The sequence below is a fragment of the Petaurus breviceps genome, unplaced genomic scaffold (genome assembly GCF_028583685.1).
Source record: "Petaurus breviceps papuanus isolate PSGF00001 unplaced genomic scaffold, PetGlider_PUasm1.0 140, whole genome shotgun sequence".
Classification (NCBI taxonomy): domain Eukaryota; kingdom Metazoa; phylum Chordata; class Mammalia; order Diprotodontia; family Petauridae; genus Petaurus; species Petaurus breviceps.
The window spans coordinates 34,133,644-34,156,248 of NW_027185698.1; the positions used below are offsets into that span (position 1 = coordinate 34,133,644).

Consider the following 22,605-nt stretch of genomic DNA (forward strand, 5'->3'; position numbering starts at 1 on the left):
ACCCCAAATTGCCTGGTGGTGCTAATTGTCTTGTCTTGGGTAAATGCTTCATCTCTACAGCTACCTTGGGTTCTGGAGGATGGCAGTCATATGCACTCCTGGTTCAAATATGGACAGAGTGCCTATCCACCAAAACTGAAATGTATAAAAACTATTTGTAGCCCATAATAAAAGTGATATTGTTGGGGCAGCTAGGTGGTGCACTGAGCAAAGTGCCGGTCCCGGAGTCAGGATGACCTGAATTTGGTTCCGGCCTCAGACACTTAACACCCATACACACAAAAAAACTAGCCATGTAACCTTGGGCAAGTTACTTAACCCCAATTGTCCTCCAAAAAAGGCAAAAAAAAGGGATATTGTTTTTAGTGTAAACTTGGTTATAAATTTGTTATTTCAAAGATACCTCATTTTAGGGGTATAACTTTATATATGTAGATGACCAGTTTGGGGATGGATATGGTATGTCTTTGCATTTGCACTTACCCTTCAGATAAAGCCCAGTACCTTTTACATAGTGGTTACTCAAGTTATTCTTAATTAGTTAATTAACTTGGAAAAATCTTTTACTGATGTAATCTGGTGATGCTTCCTCCTGATATGGAGGTGACCTTCGGTTCTTCAAGGTTATTTCACTAGAGTGTATAATTTGTTAGGTTTTATCAAGCTAGAGAGGCATGGTGTAAGAGGAATCCTTTGCTATCTCTGGACATGTGTCAGGGTTGGCTTATCTAGGTGCCTCTCAGAGGCTTCTCACCAGAAAAATTGGTCACCAGGTGATTTTCTTCCACCAAAGCAGCTCTGAAAAACCGAATCTAGTTCAGGGGTTCTTTACCTGGGTCCTTAAACAGATTTCAGGGGGGGGTTGGAAGTTTGGATAGGAAAAAAAATACATCTTTACACTAATTTCTAATTGAAAGCTAGCATTTCCTTTTTTTACCAATGTAATTCTGAGAAGGGGTTCGTTCATAGGGCTTATCAGAATGGTCCATGACACAGAAAGTCAAGTCAACAAGTATTTATTAAACACCTACTATGCAGGTGTCAGACACTTTTCCAAACAGTAAGTGCCCCAGGGGAGCCATGGCCTGTGTGGAGGAAGCCCCAACTTTGCTGAAATTATGGGTTCCTGAAGTATTGGAGTATGCCCTTAGGTGGCAGTGGATTTGTGATTTTGTGAGTGCAGGGACTATCCCCAGTGGTCTTGATTACAGTCCCTCTGGGCTTTCTCCTTATCCTGAGGGATTCTTGTCTATGGCTGTAAAAGTATCTGCCCACCATGCAGAGGACATTCTTTGGGTCTTTTACTAATCCATGGAGGTCATTGAAGAACTCTAGTCATGCATTTGCTCTAACTTGCTCTTAATATGACCATCACACCTCCTTTTTCAATCATATATATCCCTGTTGTCTTTTATGCCACTTCTCATATGCAAGTCATCAATAGTAAATCTGCCGCAGCCTATTCAGGCCCAGTTAATCAATCAACAAGCATTTATTAAGCACCTTCTATATGTCAGTCACTGTTCTGGGATCTAGGTAAACAAAGACAAGAGAAATAGTCCCGGCTATTAAAGAGCTTACAACACCAAGCATTTTTCCCAAAGATCTTGGACCTAGAACTGGGAGGGAGTCAGAAGTTATATAGTCCAGCCCCCCTCATTTTACAGATAGAGAAAATTAGGCACAAGATGGTTAAGGGACTTGCCCTAGGTGGCATAGATAGTATCAGAGGCAGCATTTGAAGTCAAGTTCTCTGACTTCAGAGACAGTATTCTTTCTCCTCTACTAGACTGGCTCCTTTCTATTCTTCAGCATATAGTATTATTTGGACAATATTCCCATTAAAAAGATGGACTTGGATTAAGTGCTAATCAGGCCCTTCCTGCCGTATCCCTTCCCCTATCGTTAGTACCTCCCAAATTACTTTGTCTTTATTTGGATATGTTTTTACTAACTTATCTGTGTATGTTATGTTTCCAATAGAATGTAAGCTTCTTGAGAATAGGGACTAATCTTTGTAGAACTCAAAACCCGGCAGCAAGGAGTGTTGACTTGAGTTGAATTTTGTCATAGGAAGCAACTTGGAATAATTGAAGGCATAAATGTTAGGTAGTCTACTCTTCTCATATTCAGTTCTGGGCCCAGTGCATTGTTTATCTCAGGTATCTGTCCAAGACATATTATATCATGAGGGATTAACGCAATGGGTTACTCATCCAACTGTATGTAATCCTGTAGAAAACTGGCATTTCTCATTTACTTGTTCCTTTTACTGTATGGAGTACAAGTGAGACCTCTAGCTTGAACTTGGATCCCATTTAGAAATCTCTGCAGTGTTCACTAGATTGCAGTTTTTGAGAAGGCATGTCAATGATCTTTTAATCTAAGTTGTACATGAAAGAAACCCCCTCCCAATATATTTGACAAATGGCCACCTATTCCCTGCTTGAAGACCTCAAATGATCAGGAATCCCCTGCTATCTCTCAAGGCAGCCTGTTCCGCTTTGGAACAACTCTGATTGTTAGGAAGTTTCTCATGACCTTAAGACTAAATTTACTTTTTTTCAGCATCTACCCATTCCTCCTGGTTCTGCTCTCTGAGGGCAAAGAAAACAAGTCTAATCTCTTCCACATGATACAACCCTTCAAGTAGTTGAAGATGTTTATCACATTCCCTTGAGTTTTCTCCTCTCCAGTTCTGTCAACAAATCCTCATAAGAGCTAGACTAAAGGCCTCTTACTCTTCTCTTCATACTCTCCAGTTTATCAATATTCTTAAATTGTGGCACTCAGAACTGAGCACAGTGTTCCAGATGAAGTCCAAAGAAGGTAGAATAACTCCAGAGTCCAACAATTCCTTATTTTGAGAGCTAAAGCCTCTAATAATATAGCCCAGGTCACATTAGCCTTTTTAGTGGTCCTATCACACTGCTTGCTGAGACATACTGAGCAGGCTGTTCCCAAAACCTTTAGATCTTTCTCATATTAACTTTTGTGCAACAAAACCTCCCCCGTATACTTTGTGTGATATTGTAAGCTTCTTGAAAGTAGGAATTATTTCATTCATTGTATCTCAGTGCCTGGAAAAGTGCCTAAGTACTTAACAAACACTTGATTAATTGTGCTAATTCCTTGTGCTTGATGTAGTCAACACAATGCCACACAAAACCAAGAGCATAGGGGTGGTTAGGTGCTGTGGTGAACAGAGCACCGGCCCTGGAATCAGGAGGACCTGAGTTCAAATGTAGCTCAGACACTTAACACTCAACTAGCCGTGTGACCCTGGGCAAGCCACTTAACCCCAATTGCCCTGCCTCCCCCCCCTCAAAAAAACCCAAGAGCATTTGGAGGCAGCTTCTATAAAGAATTATTCCTTATGGAGGACAACCTCTATGACAATGATGAACAGCTTCAGCCATTGTATGTCTCCCCGTTTTATGGTTCCCTTGATACTGATACACAAATGATTGTTGAACAAAGCCATCTTGGTGTCCCAGCATATACATGCAAAACAACTTATGGGGAAGAGAGTCAAGATTTTTATCGCTTTTGTACAACTTGTTGTTGAGCTTAGCTAGGCTGGTCTTCAAATGACATACCCATGCTCAAGCACCAGGCCTATAGTAGAAGTCTTTCTATCTTGGAAGGATCAGTCAGAGGTCTTGTGCTCTGTTCTCATGCTCTGAGAATGCATAATTTCTTCATGCCTCAGTGAGGAATCAGGGGACACTCAAATAGATAACTACCATGATTAACATGACATGATAAATTGAACTTTGCTTTTTAACCTTCATTTTGAGGACCTATGGATAGGGCCATGACCAACTGGAAGAAGCAACCTTGAGCTCAGCACCCAGTTAATGAACTAATACATTCCTTGCTGGGACATCACTATTAAATGCCTGGCTGTAGCAATATTTGCATAAGATGACATGCAAAATATATTACAGGAGCATTTAACGTTACCAAGACAAAAGGTACAGACCAGCCAAGGGGATACAGATAATTGCTTATGTTTTATGTGATAACAAATCAAGCATGAAATGATCTACATCAATATAATAGCTTGTTTGTATTTGTTTGGCCAGGCTTCCTTCACTACTCATAAATAAGGTACTTAGGCAGAACTTGGGTACAGAGTAGATTACTCTGGCCCATCTTAAGTTAATAACATGATTGTCTGTGTAAAACATAAGTAATAGATATTTCTTTGAAAATTATCTTCTTTCATTTTTTTCCCTGAAGGAGACAGTACAGGAACAATTGAGCATATAATGTGAAAATTATTTCTTCCCTAATTGTGTTCTATTTTTTTCTGAAAAAGAGGAAATTGATCATTATTTTTCTACATAGATTGTCCAATGAATGACTTCTTTTTGAATCTCCCAAGTCTAATCTCCTTAACACTAATATTTTTGGGGATGCATTTTCAGTCAATCAATTTGCATTTATTATGCACCTACTATGTACTGGAAAATGTGCTATAAACTTTGTGGCTACCACTCCTGAAATCCTTTGATTTCAGAAGAATCACAATTGCAGATGACTGAGAAGGAAAGGAGAAATTCATGATGGGTACAACAAGGCTGCAGCATATTGCCAACAATGACTTATGTGCAAGAAGTTGTGTGAGAGGCATTACTAAGAAAAGATATGGCTAGAAAAGACAGTCACAAGAGAATCAAGTATGAATAGTCTGAGCATGGTACTATCAAAAGACCTGCATAAGACTCTCAGTAATGAACAAATAAATAATAATAAAGGAGGCTTTTGCCTGAGCATCATGTCCTGGAGACAGAGCTAAGCTCATGTAAAATTCAAATGACAAGTAGAATCATTCACTTAGGTATTGGGGGAAATTCCCTACTAAACTACATATAACAATCTCTTTTCTAGGATTTTTATACTAGGGAGTAATGCTTTAGGGATGTCTAGCAGGATGATTATGGTCATAGATTCTCCACTTTGGTTGGCAGACTGAAGGGATTTGGTCATCAGTCTGCTAACATTGCGGAACTCATGATTAGTTGATACAACCTATTATTATTCCATTCTTCACCTTTCAAGGAGACAGCAATTACTTTTACCCAAGACATCTGAGGCAAAGGAGGGTCATTTAGTATTTGTGAGTCCAGTGGGGCCCTTTCACCTATGAACATAAATCACATGAAAGGACAATGATCTGGAGTGAGTTTCATAGTGATGACATCACATATCTCTCAAAATATTCTTTGGACTTACGGAATATTACAACCTGAAAGCATTGTAGAGACCATCTACTCAAACCTTCTGTTTTACTGATAATACAGAATAGTTAAGTGACTTCCTTTAGGTCAAATAGCCAATCTGTGATGAACTTGGACAAAGTTCATCTTTATAAAGCACTAGATAGCTTCATTCTACAACACTAATTCCTGAATTCGAGTGTATTGTTTACATACTTCATTTTAATTTTTCTGTAATTCAGACATACAAATCCACATACAGATGTATACACACAAAAACCCCATTGATTAAAAGCAGACATTTTTCAGATATTTGTATTTTAGGTAATGTCTAAAATACTCTGCTGTTCATTGATTGATATTTGAAGTGTCCTGTGTGAACCATGAATGTTTGAATGAATGATTCAAATTTGAATTTTTTAGTGAGATGTATAGACCCTTTTATCTATAAAAGTTCATTTTTTTCAATACAAAACAAGAAAATTCTTTATGCTTCTGGAGGAATTCTGCAGTCTCAGATATTTTTAGTTACAGATGAATTAGTGGTTGTTGTATTTCCAGTGATATTTATAAAGATGTTTAAGTCAATAAAAGTTTAAAATCTAAATTGTTATAGAATCTATGATGACATGTTTTTGAAGTAGGCAAGTTATTTCCTGGAAGAGAAAATTTCTATTTTTCTAATGAACCAGAAGGCTCTGAAATCACGAACTACTTGAAATTCTGGAAAGCGTCTTTCTTTGGGGCAATGAGCCATACTTAGAGTGTGTACATTTCTTGTGTTTTGTTGATCTTATTAATAAGAACACTTTACCTTCTTGTTAAAGGAAACATCCACATTAGATGCTATTTTAATTTCTAAAACGTGTACCATTTTTATCTTTGTAACTCCAGTACCCCACAGAGTACCTTATGTGTGTTAGATGCTTAGTAAATATTTATTTTAAAAAATCTGCAGTCTCATTGACTTTGTCTTTTGCTTTGTAGTTGTCAAATTCAATTCAGTCAAGAGGAGATCCTGGAAGGCAATTCAACAAACATATATTCAGGGTCTACCATATTCAAGGACATGTTTCATAATCAGGGTGATCTTGCAACATGTATCTAAGAAGTCCTTGAAATTGCAATATTGAAGCAAGTGATAATCTCAGAGGTGAAGGCAGTAGCAGCTAGGGAGACCCTAAAAGGCCCTCTACAGAAAGAGAGATTTGAACTGAGCCTTAAAGAAAGAGGAGTGTTTATGCAGGAAAGAATAAGTAACAGTGTCAAAGGCTGCAGAGATTTCAAGAAAGATGAGGACTGAGAAAATACCATTAGATTTGGCAATTAAGAAATCATTGGTAACTTTGGAGAGGACATTTTTAATTGAATGATGAGGTCAGAAGCAATTTTGCAGAGATTTAAAGAGCATGAGAAGCAAGCAAGTGGAGGTTTTGAGTTTAGACAGCTTTATGGCTTCCTATCAGCAAAGGGTAGGAAAGATATAGAGTGATACCTAGTGAGAATGAAATGCTTGTAAGCAGAGAAGATCCATTTTACAGAGTGAGATTGAATACAAGTGAGATAGTAAGAACAGTCTCTGGGAGAAGATGTGACTGGATGATATCAAGGTTATATGCAAATTACTTTGGCAAAGAGAAAGAATACATCTTCTTCTAAGACCAGAGTGAACAAGAAAGTAGTTGGAGAAAATGTCTGAATGATGATATGAGATGAAGAGGAGGGGAAAAGTAGAAGCCCTATTGAATGGCTCAATGATATCAGTTGAAAGAGTGGGGAAAAGGATGTAGGGGGGTAGAGAATAGACAAGAAGGTTTGAAACAGTCACTATAGAGAGGAGGATAGGGAATCAATTAAGGAGGAATGAAATATTTTATTTGTTTCAGTGAGTACCAAATTGGGATTAAATAACACGAATTTATAGCCAGCCCTGGCAGCATCACTGTGTCATTCCCGTTAGTTCCAATCAGTAACATTCAGATAAGTGTGAAGGAGGTAGACAATGGGAGAAGTCCAGGGTTGGGGCTTGGTAAGGTATGATTGGCAATAGAATAAGGAGGCAAGGGGTTCTAAAGTAGAGCATAGTGTAGAGATGAGTTGGATAGCAAAAGCATAGAGGAGAGAGGAGAGTGTAGACAGTTCAGAGGGGATGACCTGGGAAAGAAGAGAGTAGTGGACTGAATGGAGGTCATAGTGAGCATGAATAAAGTATGGCGGGTTACAAGGCATAGGGCAAGGGGGAATGATAAAAACTTATGAACAGATAAAGGCATTTGGGAGTTTTTAAACAATGGAACACTTGTGGATGATGAAAAGGTCTATAAATACCTCTATGTGTAACTTAGGTGGAGTGGAGGAGTAGGTCATGGGGATTGAAAAGATTGAGGAGCGGGTGGCTAGGTGGTGCAGTGAATAGAGCACCGGCCCTGGAGTCAGGAGGACCTGAGTTCAAGTCTGGCCTCAGACACTTAACACAAAAACTAGCTGTGTATCCTTGGACAAGTCACTTAACCCCAATTGCCCTAAAAAAAGCGAAAAAAGAGAAAATATTGAGGAACTGGAGAGTTAGAATACTTGAGGAAATATATTGAAGTCTCCTAATATGAAGGAAGGAAATGGGAAGGAAAGCAAAAACAATGATCCAGAAACTGAAGTCCCTGAAAAATTGAGGACACCCCAAGGGCTGATAGATAATAGTCACTAGGATGTGAATTGGCTGACAAATTTCTATAGTTATGAACCTCAAAGAAGGAGAAATTGCTGAATTATGGTGGTAGAGGCTAAATCTAGAAGTGACAATGGGGCCAAGGAGTATTTCAACTGCTCTTCCTATGACTATTGAGTTGGAGGGAAAGGAATAAGTTATGAGAGAACGCATAGTCATTACTGGAAAGGGTTATAAGGCAAGTGGAGTCATCAAGATGGGGCCAGGTCTCAGTAAGAGACAAAAGAGAAGTGTGAGAGGGGGAAAGGCTTATGGTGAAAGGAATTTAATTCCAGAACAGGTATTCTAGAGGGAACAGCGGGAGTAATAGATCTGGAATGAGATATTTTGAGGGATAGGGTAGAGGCAGACAGCAGTAAGGAAACAGACATTTGATGCTGCAGATTGGAGGTTGTACATTGATTCAAAATCATTGAAATGGGGCAAGAATAGGAAGGTGGGAACACTGAAGAATCAATCTAGGCAGAATATCAGTTTTTTGAGAGAAGTTTGTTGAAGAATGCACCTGGTTAGACTGTTTGAGGTCCCCTAAAGCTTGCCTCTCAACATACAGGAATAAGTAGACCTAAGGAAGTCAAGTCAGGAGGTGGCATTATACTCCCTATCCTAGAACAGAATTTGGGGACCAAGAGGTAGAAGGTTTCTTATCATGGACTTGGACTACTAGAGTTGGACTTGGATCTGGATTCTACTAAAACTGGGGAGGTGGGAGGTAGTGTCCACTGCACACCATCTCCACCTAGTAATGGAAAGTTCTAGTTTACCCATGGAAATCAGGAGTTGGATGGCACTGGAAATGGTATCAGCACTGACTAGGTCAAGGAAAACAACTTGGAAGGAGTAATACAAGGTATTAGCAAAATGATTCTTTTTTGCGCAGTTTCTCAGCTCAAGAGAACATATGGTAGTTATACGCTATCTCATCTCTCAGCTGCAGTGGCATTACTATGGATCTGGACAAGCATACTTCATTTGTAATCTGCATAAAATAATACAAGAAAGGAGGGTATTTAATATGATAGGAATTACAGAGCCCATCTACAACTATCGACCTAATTATCTGATGCCATCTTTTTGCTTTTGTTTATGTCTCCAGTGCTTAGCTTAATGTTTGTAGGAGCTTAATAAAATACTTGTTGACTAAGTGATATAAAGGGAGAATTGTAGCCTAACTTGAGATACCTAAGGCTCAAGGATATGTACAGGGGAAGAAGGAGCAAGGTGTATATGTCCTATAGGCCAATATACAAGAGATATTGGATCTTCAAGAGGGATAGTATCCAAGGCATACAGACCTTAAGTGATGGTCTTTGGGTGTCAGAAGAAGTGAGGGAATAAATTATGCAGTGAAAAGCACCCTCCTGACCTAGTATCCAGATTGTGCCAGGATTTTTTTTCTTTGTCCTGTTCAGTTGAGAATCCTTATGTTATCCCACCCAACAGGGATGCACAAGGAAAGAGGAGAGGTCATAGGAGGACCAGGGTCTCCAAGGCATACACTAATTAGCCAAGCGGGAAGTTTCTAGAGTAGAAGATTCTGGATGTATTATGTTCTAAGAAAGCATCTTGGGGGTGGGGATAAATAGGCAAAAGGATGGTGCGTATATATAACAATAACAGCTTGTTGCAAGAAAGGTGAGACTCAGAAAGCCAATAGAGGATAAATTATAATCTAGTTGATAAGGAAATAAAGCCAGTACATGAAATACTTCAATATCCTGTCAGTGCAGGATATGATTAAATATTCAAATGGGTAGTAGAATCTAAATTCTATAATGTCAGAGGAAGACTATTTCCCTATAGGCTAGATTAGAGAGAGGAGCCATGGGAGGACTTGAGTTGGATTTTGGAAAATGGGAAGGATTTAGATAGGGGAAGAGGAAGTAAGACCTTCATCTCTGAGCAAGGCCTGGAATAAGTTCAGTGTGAATGACCATTAGGAGACCGGCTTGGGTGGAATGGAAGGATTCCTTTTGGAGCTTGGCAAGAGTAAAGGTTGAATATCTAGGGTGGAGATTTGAATTCCAGATCTTTATCTACCAGTAGGAAGTAAGCTCCTTGGAGGGCAAGAAATGTTTTCATACTTGTCCTTGTATCTTCAGTACCTAACACAGTGCTATGCACATAACAGTCCCTCCTCTCTTGATTTGGGGCTACCTTTCCAAGACTTCCATTTTAGGAAGGATTGCAGTTATGCTTCATGCCCAGATTTCTCCTCCTTCTCCCTTCTGTTTTGCCAACGTAGAGGAACCTCCTTCTTGAAGCCCTACTCTCCTGATTGGTGACGCCTTCCCTGGCATCATGTTCTAGGAAGGACCTCAGCCATGCTTTAATTCATTCCTGCCTGGACATTCTCTCCAGATTGTTCCTCCTTTTGATCTACCTCCTTTCCCTTACTCTCCTTCCCTCTTCCCAATTTCTCACTCCCCTTTTATGGCTTGTCTTCCTCCATTAGAATGAACCTCCTTGAGGAGAGGGGCTCTCTTGCTTACTTATATTTTTATCTTTATCCCTGGTACTTAGCACAGTTTCTGACACATAGTAAGTGCTTAATAAACATTTTGTCTGTGTAATAAATGTCTTATCTATCTTTAATACATGTGTATTGTATTGAATGGAAATCAATTTATATTGTGGCTGATGATGAAGTCACTAAAGGTTTTAAGTAATTGCAGTCCAGAGATAAAATCCACACAATTTTTGTTGCTAACAGCACTTAAGTATAACGTATAATTAAAAATAACCTATAATTAAACCCTTTAACAGAAGTGTAAAGAATAAAGCTGCTCTCTTGCTTTTCCAGATGGCAGTTTCTCACATGCCTATTTTGTGTCTCACTGTGATGAATGGTTAAAAAGAAAAACTGATGAATTTCTTTCCACGACAAGCAGTTGAACAAGGGAGTGCAGGAGGCAGGTTTTCCTAAGCAAATGTTTTGTCAGGCCCCAGCTGTAACTCCCCTGGGAGGTGAGGGTTGCCCTCCTTGGGCACGCACAGACCCCATCTGTGGTACCAGTTCTCTTCACCTCGCGTCAGTTGCCTTTTCCTGAACACTATGTCTGCTGGTGGTGAAAATTCAAAACATGTTTGGCTTACAGGCCAAAATAGAGATTCCTTATCGAAAGCCTTTCCCAGTCTCATTAAAACCCACCTATCTAATCTTATTTCTATCAGCTGCTTCTCAACAGCACTATACTCCAACTCAGCTGGACCAACAGCGCTGATCTTTTCTTCCTGCCTCCCTGTTTTAATAGGACATTAGATCTATAACCAGGCATTCTGACATTTGAGACAAATTCAGTTGAGGGAGAGGGAGCGGTCTAACCATGGGTGCAGAAGAGGGAGATGTTCATCATCTTCTCTCCTCAGATCACTTCCACCTTTTGATGTCACACCTTCAGTCTCTCAGGATTTCTTCCTTCCTCTCCAAACCTTTATTGAAGGGCACAGACTTTTTAGGTACAGAGATTGTGGGCTACAAGGAGGGGGAGGGAAGCAAACATTTATTAAGCATCTACTATGGGCCAGATTCTGCACTTTGCAAATATTATTTCACTTGAAGGGTCACATCTATGTGAGATAATCACTATTATTATCCTCATTTTACAAATGAGGAAACTGAGGCATATAGTGTTTAAGTGACTTACCCAGGATCACACAACTAGTAAATATCTGAGGCTGGATTTGAACTCAGGCTTTCTTGCATTCAGCCCCAGTGCTTTATCCACTGCACCACCTAGCTGCCAACCTGGGTGTCAGCACCTGGAGAAAGGTGCCAGCTCTTTTCACTGTAGTTAGAGCTACACGGCCATCCCCTTCCTGTAGTATTCTTTCTCATCTCCTTTCAGAAACCTTAAGTTCCTTCAAGGCTAATGCTCAGGTCCACCTCTTCTTGAAGCTTCCCCCAATCCCTCCAGCTAATAGTATTCTCTACTTGCTTGATTATATAATAAACAAATTGATTCATAACAAATAGCATATGCAGAGCTCATCATGGTGATGAACTGTTGACTGAAGAAATGAATGTTAATGGCAAGATTTTGCTCAAGGATTGGAGACCAAGGGGGCACCCACTAGTTGGAGAACGGCTGGACAAGTTAAGGGTTTTGAAAATAATGGAATAGCCTTGTGCTGTCAGAAATGATGAAAGGCATTGCTTTAGAGAAAACTGCACTGACTGGAAAAGTTTGTGTGAACTCAGGAAAAGGGAAGTGAGTAGAACCAGGAGGATGATTTATATAATGACCACAACACTGTAATGAAAAGCAACTTGAAATGGCTTTTGTGGTTGTTGCTACTCAGTCATATCTGACTCTTCATGACTTCCATTTGGGGTTTTCTTCACAAAGATACTGGGGTGGTTAGCCTTTTTTTTTTCACTCCAGCTCATTTCACAGATGAGGAATTGAGGCAAATAAGGCTAAGTGATCTGCCCAGGATCACAATCTAGTATCTAAGGCCAGATTCGAAATCAGGAGAAGAGTCTTCTTAAATATCATTCCACTAATCTATCCACTGTGCAAAATAGCTATCCATTGATAAATTCAAAGTACAACAAGGACTCCAATGGACTGATGATGTATGCTTTTCACTTCCTGACATAGGGCCATTGATAGAGTAGAAGTGGAAGATGAGATGTATATTTTTGCACATGGCCAATATGGGGATTTGGTTTGTTCAATGATGTTTATTGCTATAAGTTATGGTCAGGTTTTTTTTTTGTACTTGGATGGGAGAATTTGGAAGGGGATGGGCAAAATTACTAATGATAAGAATATAAAAAATAGCATTAATGAAGCAGCTAAATTTATCCTGTGTTTAAGCTAAATTGAAAGAATTTGTGATTTCATATACTATCCTCTTTTTTCTGTTCTTTGTACATGGAAAGGCTCATGCTGGTATTTGTCAAGCTTAGAATAATAAAAAATAAAAATATAAAAAAAGTTTTGCTCTTTTTCTAGAAACTCTGAAATATTGGGATAAGTATTTTGATTTAGAAATGGTTAGAAGCAATTGAATACTTGTACTTCTGTGGTTAAATTACCAACTATATGAATCAAAGAGAAAGAGTAATAGTCTGATAAGTACTTCAGATTACTAAGGGCAAACTAGACGTTTTTTAGAATGAGCTTACTTTGCTGTTAAGTCCAATGCCAGTTATAAGACGCTGTTTAGAGTGAATGCCATTAAGCCCTGGAGATAAGAAAGTTTGATCTGCCAAGAAATGAGAAAGGTTTTGATAACTCTGATGTGTAATTTCATTTTTCTGTCTTCTCTTGCAGTTAATTTTGACCATTTTCAAATATTGCGGGCCATTGGCAAAGGGAGCTTTGGAAAGGTAAGAATAATGGATTTTTGTGGCAATTCAACCAAATGGCCCTTTGGGCTGCAGTCACAGGCATTTGTGTTTATTGACTGATGTTATCTGTGAATTTTCCACTAGACAAAGGGAGTTGGTTTTGCTGGTTTGGATCAGAAAGCAGGTCTGAATGGCTTCCTCTGGTTACTGGATAGCTTTGTTTCCTCACTTAAATCACTGCAGAAAGACTGGCTAAAAGTGGATTCTCTTTGTGATGATTTAAGATCGGTAATGGAATTTCTTCCATAAGGGGCTAAAGAAGGAAAATGGAAAACAACAACAACAACAATGCAGAAATATTCATCAGGAAAAAAAAGGCAGCGAGTAAAGCCTGACATTGTATGAATCATTGTATTTGGACAACTAGGATCTGGAATGTCTGTTCTCCAGTGAAATTCTACCTGAATTATGGGGCAGCTAGGTGGTGCAGTGAGTAAAGCCCCAGAGTCAGGAGGACCCAAGTTCGGTTCCAGCCTCAGACACTTAACACACACACACACACACACACACAAAAACACTAGCCGTGTAACCTTGGGCAAGTTACTTAACCCCAATTGCCCTCAAAAAAAAAAAAAGCAATCAGAACAGTTTTGGGGCAGCCAGGTGGCTCAGCAAGTAAGAGCACCGGCTCCAGTGTTGGGATGACCTGGATCAAATCCGGGCTCAGACACTCAGCACCACACCCAGAAATAACTAGCTGTGTAACCTTGAGCAAGTTACTTAATCCCAATTGCTTTAAAAAAAAAAGAAATTCTACCAGAATTATGGGGAGAAGACAATGGTGGAGGTAGAGGGGAAGTGTCATAATCAAAATTAAGGCATAGAGCATTGTGTTAGGCACTTGGGGAGGCTCAAACAGTTCAATGCTCAAATTTTGTACAATAAATTCTCAGCAAGCATTTATTGTACAAAATTTATAACAAAAAGTCCAGCTCCTGGCCTCAGGGAGCCTTCATGGAGCTTACAATTTAGCCAGCTCTGTTCTTACTTGTGTAGAATTTTTCCATATGGAATGAAAATTTGGATCCTGATGGGATGAAATGAATGTGTGCATCCCAAGGAACTGAACAAACACAGCTTAATCAGTTTTGAAATGGGTGCATTTGAATTGGGCACCTAATTTTTTTCTGATTTTGAAAAATCTCATGATGCTCACATATTTATTAAACTATACATAAAACTAAAACAGTAAGACTGAGATATGGCAGGATCCTCACCTTCAGTGACAAATAGTAACTTAAAAAATGTGTGTCACCATGGAATGTTGAATGACCAACTTCAAGCTTTGTCCCTGTGAATACCCAAAACACAAGTGGAATCATCCAACTGCCAAATGTTTGGGCCAGTCATGAGGCAGCATGTGATGGGTTGGTGGAGAAAGCTTCTGAATTTGGATTTAGGAGAACTGGCTTGATGTACTGGCTCTCACACTTACTACTACTGTGATCTAGGACAACTCGCGTAAGTTGTCTCAGAATCTCAGTTGGCTCATCTCTGAAGTTGGTATAAATTATAATTATACTACCTATCTCACCAAGTTGTGAAGAAAATGCTTAAGCTCCATAGTAATGCAAATTGCTATTGTTAATCAAGGGAAAAGTCCTTGAATACTGTGTAAGTCATACAATCTTAGATTTGGAGGGACCTTAGAAATCATCTAGTCCACCCCTTTTTTTTCTATGACTTCCTAGTCAGAATGCTTCTTGGGAGAACAGAAATTCCATTACTTCACAATGTATCCATGTCTATTTCTTACTTCATTAGGGGGGTCCTGGATCAGTTGAACTTATTGCAATGCATATCTGGGTACTCACTGGTATAGGTGACTTCTCGACAGACATAGGAAGAGTATGTTTGATATAGCAATAAAATACAATGACTGAATGTTAGGAGACCTTTGTAGTTGCCTCTTTCTGATCATAATCTACCTTACTCCTTAAATCACTCTCCATGAGCAAAACACAGCCTCTTGGGATTTCAATTTCCTTCTCAATAATGTGGGGATAATAACATATATATTACTTACTTTACAGGATCATAGATTCAGATTTACAAGGAACCTTAGCAGTCATGTAGTCCAGCGATTTTATAACAGAGTAAACTGAGGTCAAAAGAAGTTAAATGACTTTTCCAAGTCATCTTTTACAGAATTTAAGACTATTTGGGGATGGGTCAGAACACTGTGAGGGTCTCATGATTAGTAAGTAGAAGAGTTGAGATTCATGCTTCAGTCTGAATTCAGACTCCATGGTTCTTTCTCTGGATGTGGATAACATTTCCCATCATGAGTCTTTTGGAATTACCTAAGATCACTGTATTGCTGAGAGGAGTTAAGCCTGTCAAAGTTGATCATCACACCGCATTGCTGTTACTCTGGCTCTGTTCACTTCACTTAGCATCAGTTCATGTAAGTCTTTCCAGGTTTTTCTGAAATTGACCTGCTCCTCATTTCTTATAACACAACAGTATTTCATTGCATTTATATACTGTAACTTGTTCAGCCATTCTCCAATTGATGGATATCCCCTCAATTTCCGATTTTTTGCTGCCACAAAAGAGCTGCTATAATATTTTTGTACATGTGGGTCCTTTCCCCGTTTTTATGATCTCTTTGGGATACAGACCCAATAGTGCTATTGCTAGATTGAAGGCTATGAACAGTTTTACAGCACTTTGGGCATAGTTCCAAATTGCTCTCCAGAATGGTTGGATCAGTTCACAACTCCACCAACAATGCATTGATGTTCCAATTTTCCCACATCTTCAACATTTATCATTTTCCTTTCTGTCATATTAGCCAATTTGATAAGTGTGAGGTGGTACCCCAGAGTTGCTTTAATTTGCATTTCTCTAATCAATTCCCCAACAGATTCTGCTGATTTTCCAAGGACAGCCTACTGTATCTCTTCCTCAGTCTTTCCATTATCATTTTGAAAGAAATGATACAAAATTTTTTTACATACTTATATCCCATACTCTATGAAAATTCACATATAAACCTAATGACATATATTATGGCATTTGCCAAACACACTATTTGTTTTTCAATTATTTCAGAAATGTAGCCATTACCTACTTTTTCTTTTTTCTCTGGCCTATGATTTTACCCATATAGGGAGCTCCTTTTAAAAGAATTCTCCCTGCCAATCCAAAATTGTTTTTGATAGAGAGATACAGTCTTAGAGATTTGTCAGGGGGTCACTGAAAATTTAAATGACTTTCCCAGGATCATTCAGACAGCATATGGTGTTGGGGCAGGGGGAGGGAGAAGAAGGAAGTAAGTATTCCAGATACTGTGCTAAGTGCTTTACAAATATTACCTAACTTGATAATAAGTAGGACTTGAATTCAGGTCATCCCTAATTAAAAACTGGCTTCCTGTCTGCTCTGCTGGATTGTCTTTCTAGCATGCTCAAGTAAAATTTAAAAAAATCATTCTTCTCTGTGAGGAATTGTTACTACTGATTTTTATAAAGATTTTCTATTTTTATTCTCTAAATACCTTGCTTGCCACTGGCCTGGTCATAGAAAGCATTCTGAAAATGATATATTTAAGATGAATTCAATCAACAAAATGGTATTGAGTATGTGTGAAGTACTGCAATTTTCATTTGGCTTTCTGTCCTATACCAGTGACCTTGTAATTATAGGCTTACCCTGGCAGGATAAAGCTACCTTCCTTCTCAGAATCTCCCTCCTAAGGTTCTTTTTATTCAACTTAAAGACTCTTTGACCATTTGTATCATCAGGCAAATGAGACTGCCTGAGATGATCTCACAGAGTTCTTAGAAATTAACTCAAGGAATAGGACTTTATTTATAAAATCAATCCTATGGCCACAGATGAGCAGTGTTCCATAATACCTGATTACATTCCCTACCTGTCATGTTCCATTGTGGGTAGCAGCAGGTTGAGGATATCTGATTTTTCCTTGACAGCAAGGCAACCACTTTAATCAGCCTAAAGGTACTGTGGTCAACTTGCACTAGCTTGACTCTCAGAAGGAAGCCTGTAGGGAGGCCAATTCCTTTTCTCAGCATCTGGTCTGCTCTTCTGCTTCCCTTTTTGAACTCATTGTGGTCTTGATCCTACTCTTTTAGAATCTTCTACCCAGATCTGGCATCCTCTATGTACTCTCCTGGCTTGTAGGGCAGAAAAGAAGAAGGGGGCATTAGAATTAGCAGGTCATGGTTCAAATCCCAGCTTTACCAGTCTCTACCAGAGTGACCTCAGGCAATCAATTCAACAAATGATTATTAAGTAATTTCTGTGTGTCAGATAACAGGTGGGGGGAGGAGTAAAAAAAAGGAATAATAGCTGCCCTCTAAAAGTTTTTACCTAACATTTCTGGACCTCAGTTTCCTCATCTGTAAAGTGAGGGGACTTTTCACTAGCTGTAGCTAAAATTCATTTATGTTCTGAGATCCAACTTTAATATTTTAACTTTCACAAATTTAACATTCCAATTTTAACATTCTGAGGATTTTAATATTAGGAAAGCATATTTTAGCTTACAAAGGAGAAAACTTAAGCCTTGAGAGGCTGACTTGCCAGGAGTGGGTAACCTGCAGTTTTGAGGCCACATGCAGTCCTCTAGGTCCTCAAGTGTGGCCCTTTGACTGAATCCAAACTTCACAGAACAAAATCCCCATTTGCTCGGTAAAATTTGAATTCAGTCAAAAGGCCACACTTGGGGACCCAGAGGGACACATGTGGCCAGGTTCCCCACCCCTGGGTCTCTAACCCAATATTGCACATAGGAAATGGAAGAACAAGAATTTGAATCCAGATCTTCCCACTCATATCCAAAGGTAAATGTATTTTGCTAATTTCATGTTAAAGAGAGTGAACTCATGAAGCATAGTCTGATTTGTTGTCTACCTGATGGCTTATAACAACAGCAACAAGTCATATAGGGCTCATGTGTCCAATTAAATTCTGGGAGCAATCTACAATATTCTGACATCAGTCACATTTGAAATATTGCTAGACAGTCTCCTGGCAGATCTCAGGGCTCTGTGTGACACGTTCTTGTGGGGGAAAAATGTATTATTCAGAAATGGAGAATTTGCCACCTCTTTTTTTTTTTCCCCAGTTTGAGTCTTTTCACCCTTAGCAGCAATTTGTTATAAGTTCAAAAGACTCAGTCAGTTCTCTATACCTCTTTCTATTTGGTAGAAAACATGTCTGAAAAATAGAGGTACAGGATGATAGTTCTGGAAAAAAAAACTTAGACATTATTTAGTCCAATTCTCATTTTCCAGCTGAGGAAATTGAAGCCCAGAGAGAGGAGATGATTTGCCTCAGGTTACAGAGCTAGGGAATGGTAGAGCACATTCTTGAACTTAGGTGTTCTGACTTTCTGCATTCATTCATTTGTTCAATAAGAAGTCACTTAGTATTGACTATGAGCAAAGCACTTGCCAAAGATTGGGGAAGATCTAAAGTACAAGAAAACACGATCCCTGTTTAGAAAGGTCTTACGATAGAGGAATGGTAGGAATTCATGTTGACAAGGTGCATTGTGGTATACAAAACATTCTGATCATAACAATGTTGTGAGGTAGGTAGTGAAAGTATTATAATTCTTATTTTTCAGATTAGGAGATTGAGACTCAGATCAGTTAAATGCCTTGAGTGTAATTACACAGTAAGTGGTAGAACCAGTTCTTGAATGCAAACCTTCTTCTTCCAATTCCGATGTGCTTTCTACTCCAAAGCTGCATTCAAATGCCTGTGGTTTAAAACAGAACATAATACATTCATGAAAGAGGTAGAAAAGCTAAGAGAATTCATGTGATGGAGAGTTTTCCTTTATTAGCTGTTAGAATATAGTCAGTTTCATATTATTGATTTAGAATATAGTCAGTTTCATATTATTGATTTCATTTGGATTCTTGCCACAGCACCCACCTTCTTCTCTTCTGAAAGAAAATATTCATGATGCACGAGTATGAGACTCATGAGTAAACTATAAAACTTTGCCCTTTTTCATTTCTTAATCCTAAACTAGTTTCCAAAATGTATATTGTCATCCTTCCCATCATCCTCCTTTAAATGAATTCACCAAGAATCAATGCATATTGATGATTTAGAGGATCTTATCAAGTTCTCTACATCTACATGTAGAATCTCTATATCACCTTCTTCAATAGATACTAGTAGTCTTAAGTTATCATTATCATTTATGAACACAACCGTTACCAGTTACAGTGAAGTAAGAATAACCAACTCTCCCATGAAATGAGGTTGCTTGTTACATTTGGGCACACCATTATACAAACATTGCTAACTCTTTAATTTGTCTCACTGAAGAAAACCTACAGTCCCTCTTTCCATTTAATAGTAACTTTCTCTTCTGACTTAATTTTTAGATTGATGTTATTATATGTTTCATAGGTCAACATAGCCCACAGAATCATCATCTACTACCAGACTTATGATGATGATGAGACTTCCTATATTTAGAGACATTTGTCCTTAGTTTATCACTTGGTCACTTAGTTCAAATGTAAAACATGGTCAAAGACTCAGGAAACCTCAGTTCTGTGATGGGATCTACTAATAACTGAAACCTTAGGCAACTGACTTTCATCTCTGGGACTCAATTTCCTCATTTACAAATGGAGGAGGGCACTGTGGTATAGTAGACAAAACATTGCCCTGGAAGGCAAGGAGATGTGGGTTCAAATCCTGCCATATAATGACTTTATGACCTCAGGGAAGTTACTTAAACTTTCAGTGTTCTAGGCCACTCTTCTAGAATCTAAATTGCAGAGAAGGTGCTTCCTGTTGTCTTTCATGTCTAGAACATTCTTGCTCCTCATTTCTGCCTCTTGGCTTTTCTGGCTTCTTTCAAGTCCCAACTTAAATCTTACCTTCTGCAGCAAGCCTTTCTCAACTTCTCTTACTTCTAGTACCTTCTCTCCATTGACTATTTTATATTTCTTGTATATAGCTAGTTTGGACACGTGTTGTTTGCAGCATGTCCCCCTCAGTAGATTGTGACCTCCTGGAGAGCAGTGTCTATCTTTAGCATTTCTTTGTATCCCTAGTGCTTAGCACAGTAACTGGAACATAGTAGGTACTTAATAAATGTTTATTGACTGGCAGACAATCCACATTGGCAGAAGAATTTTTCTCACCTGGGAGTTCTCTATACCAATGAAATCACTGATTTAGTCATTGTCCTTTATAAATGGGGTAGAGTATTAACTAGATTCTTTTTTTTTGAGGTTCCCCCTGACTCTAACATTTTCAGTGTATAAAGCAAGCCCAGCATACACTTTGAGTTATTGGTCTATGAGACACCTGGATAGTTTATAGAATTTATATCTGAGCATTCCTATGTCTGTATTGAAAACCAAGAGAATGAGATATTATTTTTTTTGACTCAAGAGGTGGTCTATGGTGGTCTCTTATTTTATCATTTGAGTCTGCTTTCTGTAAATAGAAGTTCAATGGACATATAGACTTTTTAAAGATCCATTAGATTGTGAGCTCCTTGAAGTGAGGGACTGTCTTTTAATTCCTTTGTATTCCCAAGACTTAGCATAGTGTCTGGAACATAGGCACTTAATAAATGTTTATTGATTGACTGATTGAAATATATTTTCTTTTTTCGTGACAGTCAATTGAATTATACTCACTGATGTTTAGTTAATGACAACAATAACAATCACAACTTGTATATATGCAAAAATTTACGAAGCCTCTTAAAACATTATCTATTTTGATTATACCAACAATCCTGTGAGGTCTGCAGAGCAGGCATTATTATTATTATCCCCATTTTAAAGATGAAGAAAACTGATAATAGTGAGAGCATCCTAGTTATTGGGGTTTAGACTTCAAATTCTGGAGTTAGATTTTTCCTGTATTGGTTAACATAACAATGTTCTATAATTTGATTTTATTTTAAGTCTTACAAGGAATTTTCCTCACAACAGTTCTGTGCAGGAGGTAGAATGGCATTCTTATTCATTCTACAGATAACTGAGGCTAAAGTCAGCTAAAGGGCCTGGAGTCAGGAAGACATGAATCCAAATTCAATTTCAGATATTTACTAGCAGTGTGACCCTAGGCAAGTCACTTAAACTCTATTTGCCTCTGGAGAAGGAAATAGCAAACCACTCCAGTATCTTTGCCATGAAAATCCCATGAACAATACAAATAGTCAGATATGGCCGAATGAATGAACAGCAGCAACAACAACCAAACTGAGGCTTATCTATGCAAAGTGAATTTTCCAAGGTCATAGAGTGCATAAATATCAGAGTTAGGTCTCTTGCTTCCAAGGCTAAGGTTCTTTAAGTTTATTATTAAAATTATATGGTATTAGACATATTTGTTGGCTAAAATTAATTAGAAATGGAGAAAATTAGGGGTGGCCAGGTGGCTCAGCGAGTAAGAGCACTGGCTCCAGTGTCAGGATGACCTGGATCAAATCTGGGCTCAGATACTCAGCACCACACCCAGAAATAACTGGCCGTGTAACCTTGAGCAAGTTACTTAACCCCGATTGCTTAAAAAAAAAAAAGAAAGAAATGGAGAAAATTGAACGATTTGTAAGAGGAGTACAAATAAATCTGTTTAGTAGCCCTATGTAATTGTGTGAGTTTATCAACCTCCAGAAGTGAATCCAACTATGGTCAATCACCATTTTACTCTTCTTCAGTTTAAAAATACAGAGAGGTAGTCTGACTATATAGAAAGAACACTAAACACTGACATGGGTTTGAATTCTATTTCTACCACTGATTTCCTTTGGCAATTCTTTTAACATTCCCAATCTTTGTTTCTTTGCCAATAAAAAACATATTAATAATGCCTGCATCACCTATTTGAATTGCCATAAGGAAAGTGTCATAACACACTAAAGAAACATTTCATTATTACAAATGACTAATTTATCTCTATACTTGCTACTGCCCTTTTCCTCTGCCACTATAGTCTTTGACTACCTCTGCTAATGTCATCCTCATTTTCCCACAATAAGGTACTTGAATAAATTTTGGCAGAGACAGAGGTTGCTGTCCAGCTTCTGAAACCACTGCAGGCTACAAGAAAGCAAAGATACTTACCACCTTACTGCTAATTAATGGACCCGTTGTCCCTACCCAACATGGAAGAGGCTGTATAGCCAACAAAGAACATGGAAATATGACTGGTTATCTTGACTTTATCCTTCCTTCTACCATTATGATGAGGTTCCTAAGAGAACATTCTGGGTGCATAGCCTGTCTTTTCCAGTCAGAATTGAATTCCCCAAACTTTCACGTTTCCTTTGCTTGGTA

At 38.5% G+C, this 22,605-nt stretch overlaps 1 protein-coding gene across 1 annotated transcript in view; it reads left to right on the forward strand.

Moving 5' to 3' along the window:
• The window catches only part of STK32B (serine/threonine kinase 32B), a 378,978-nt gene that overhangs the window by 46,249 nt on the left and 310,124 nt on the right, over positions 1-22,605 (forward strand). The window contains exon 2 of the mRNA XM_069074008.1: positions 13,233-13,288. Within this exon, the coding sequence (XP_068930109.1) occupies positions 13,233-13,288 (56 nt within the window). The remainder of the gene's footprint in view (positions 1-13,232; positions 13,289-22,605) is intronic.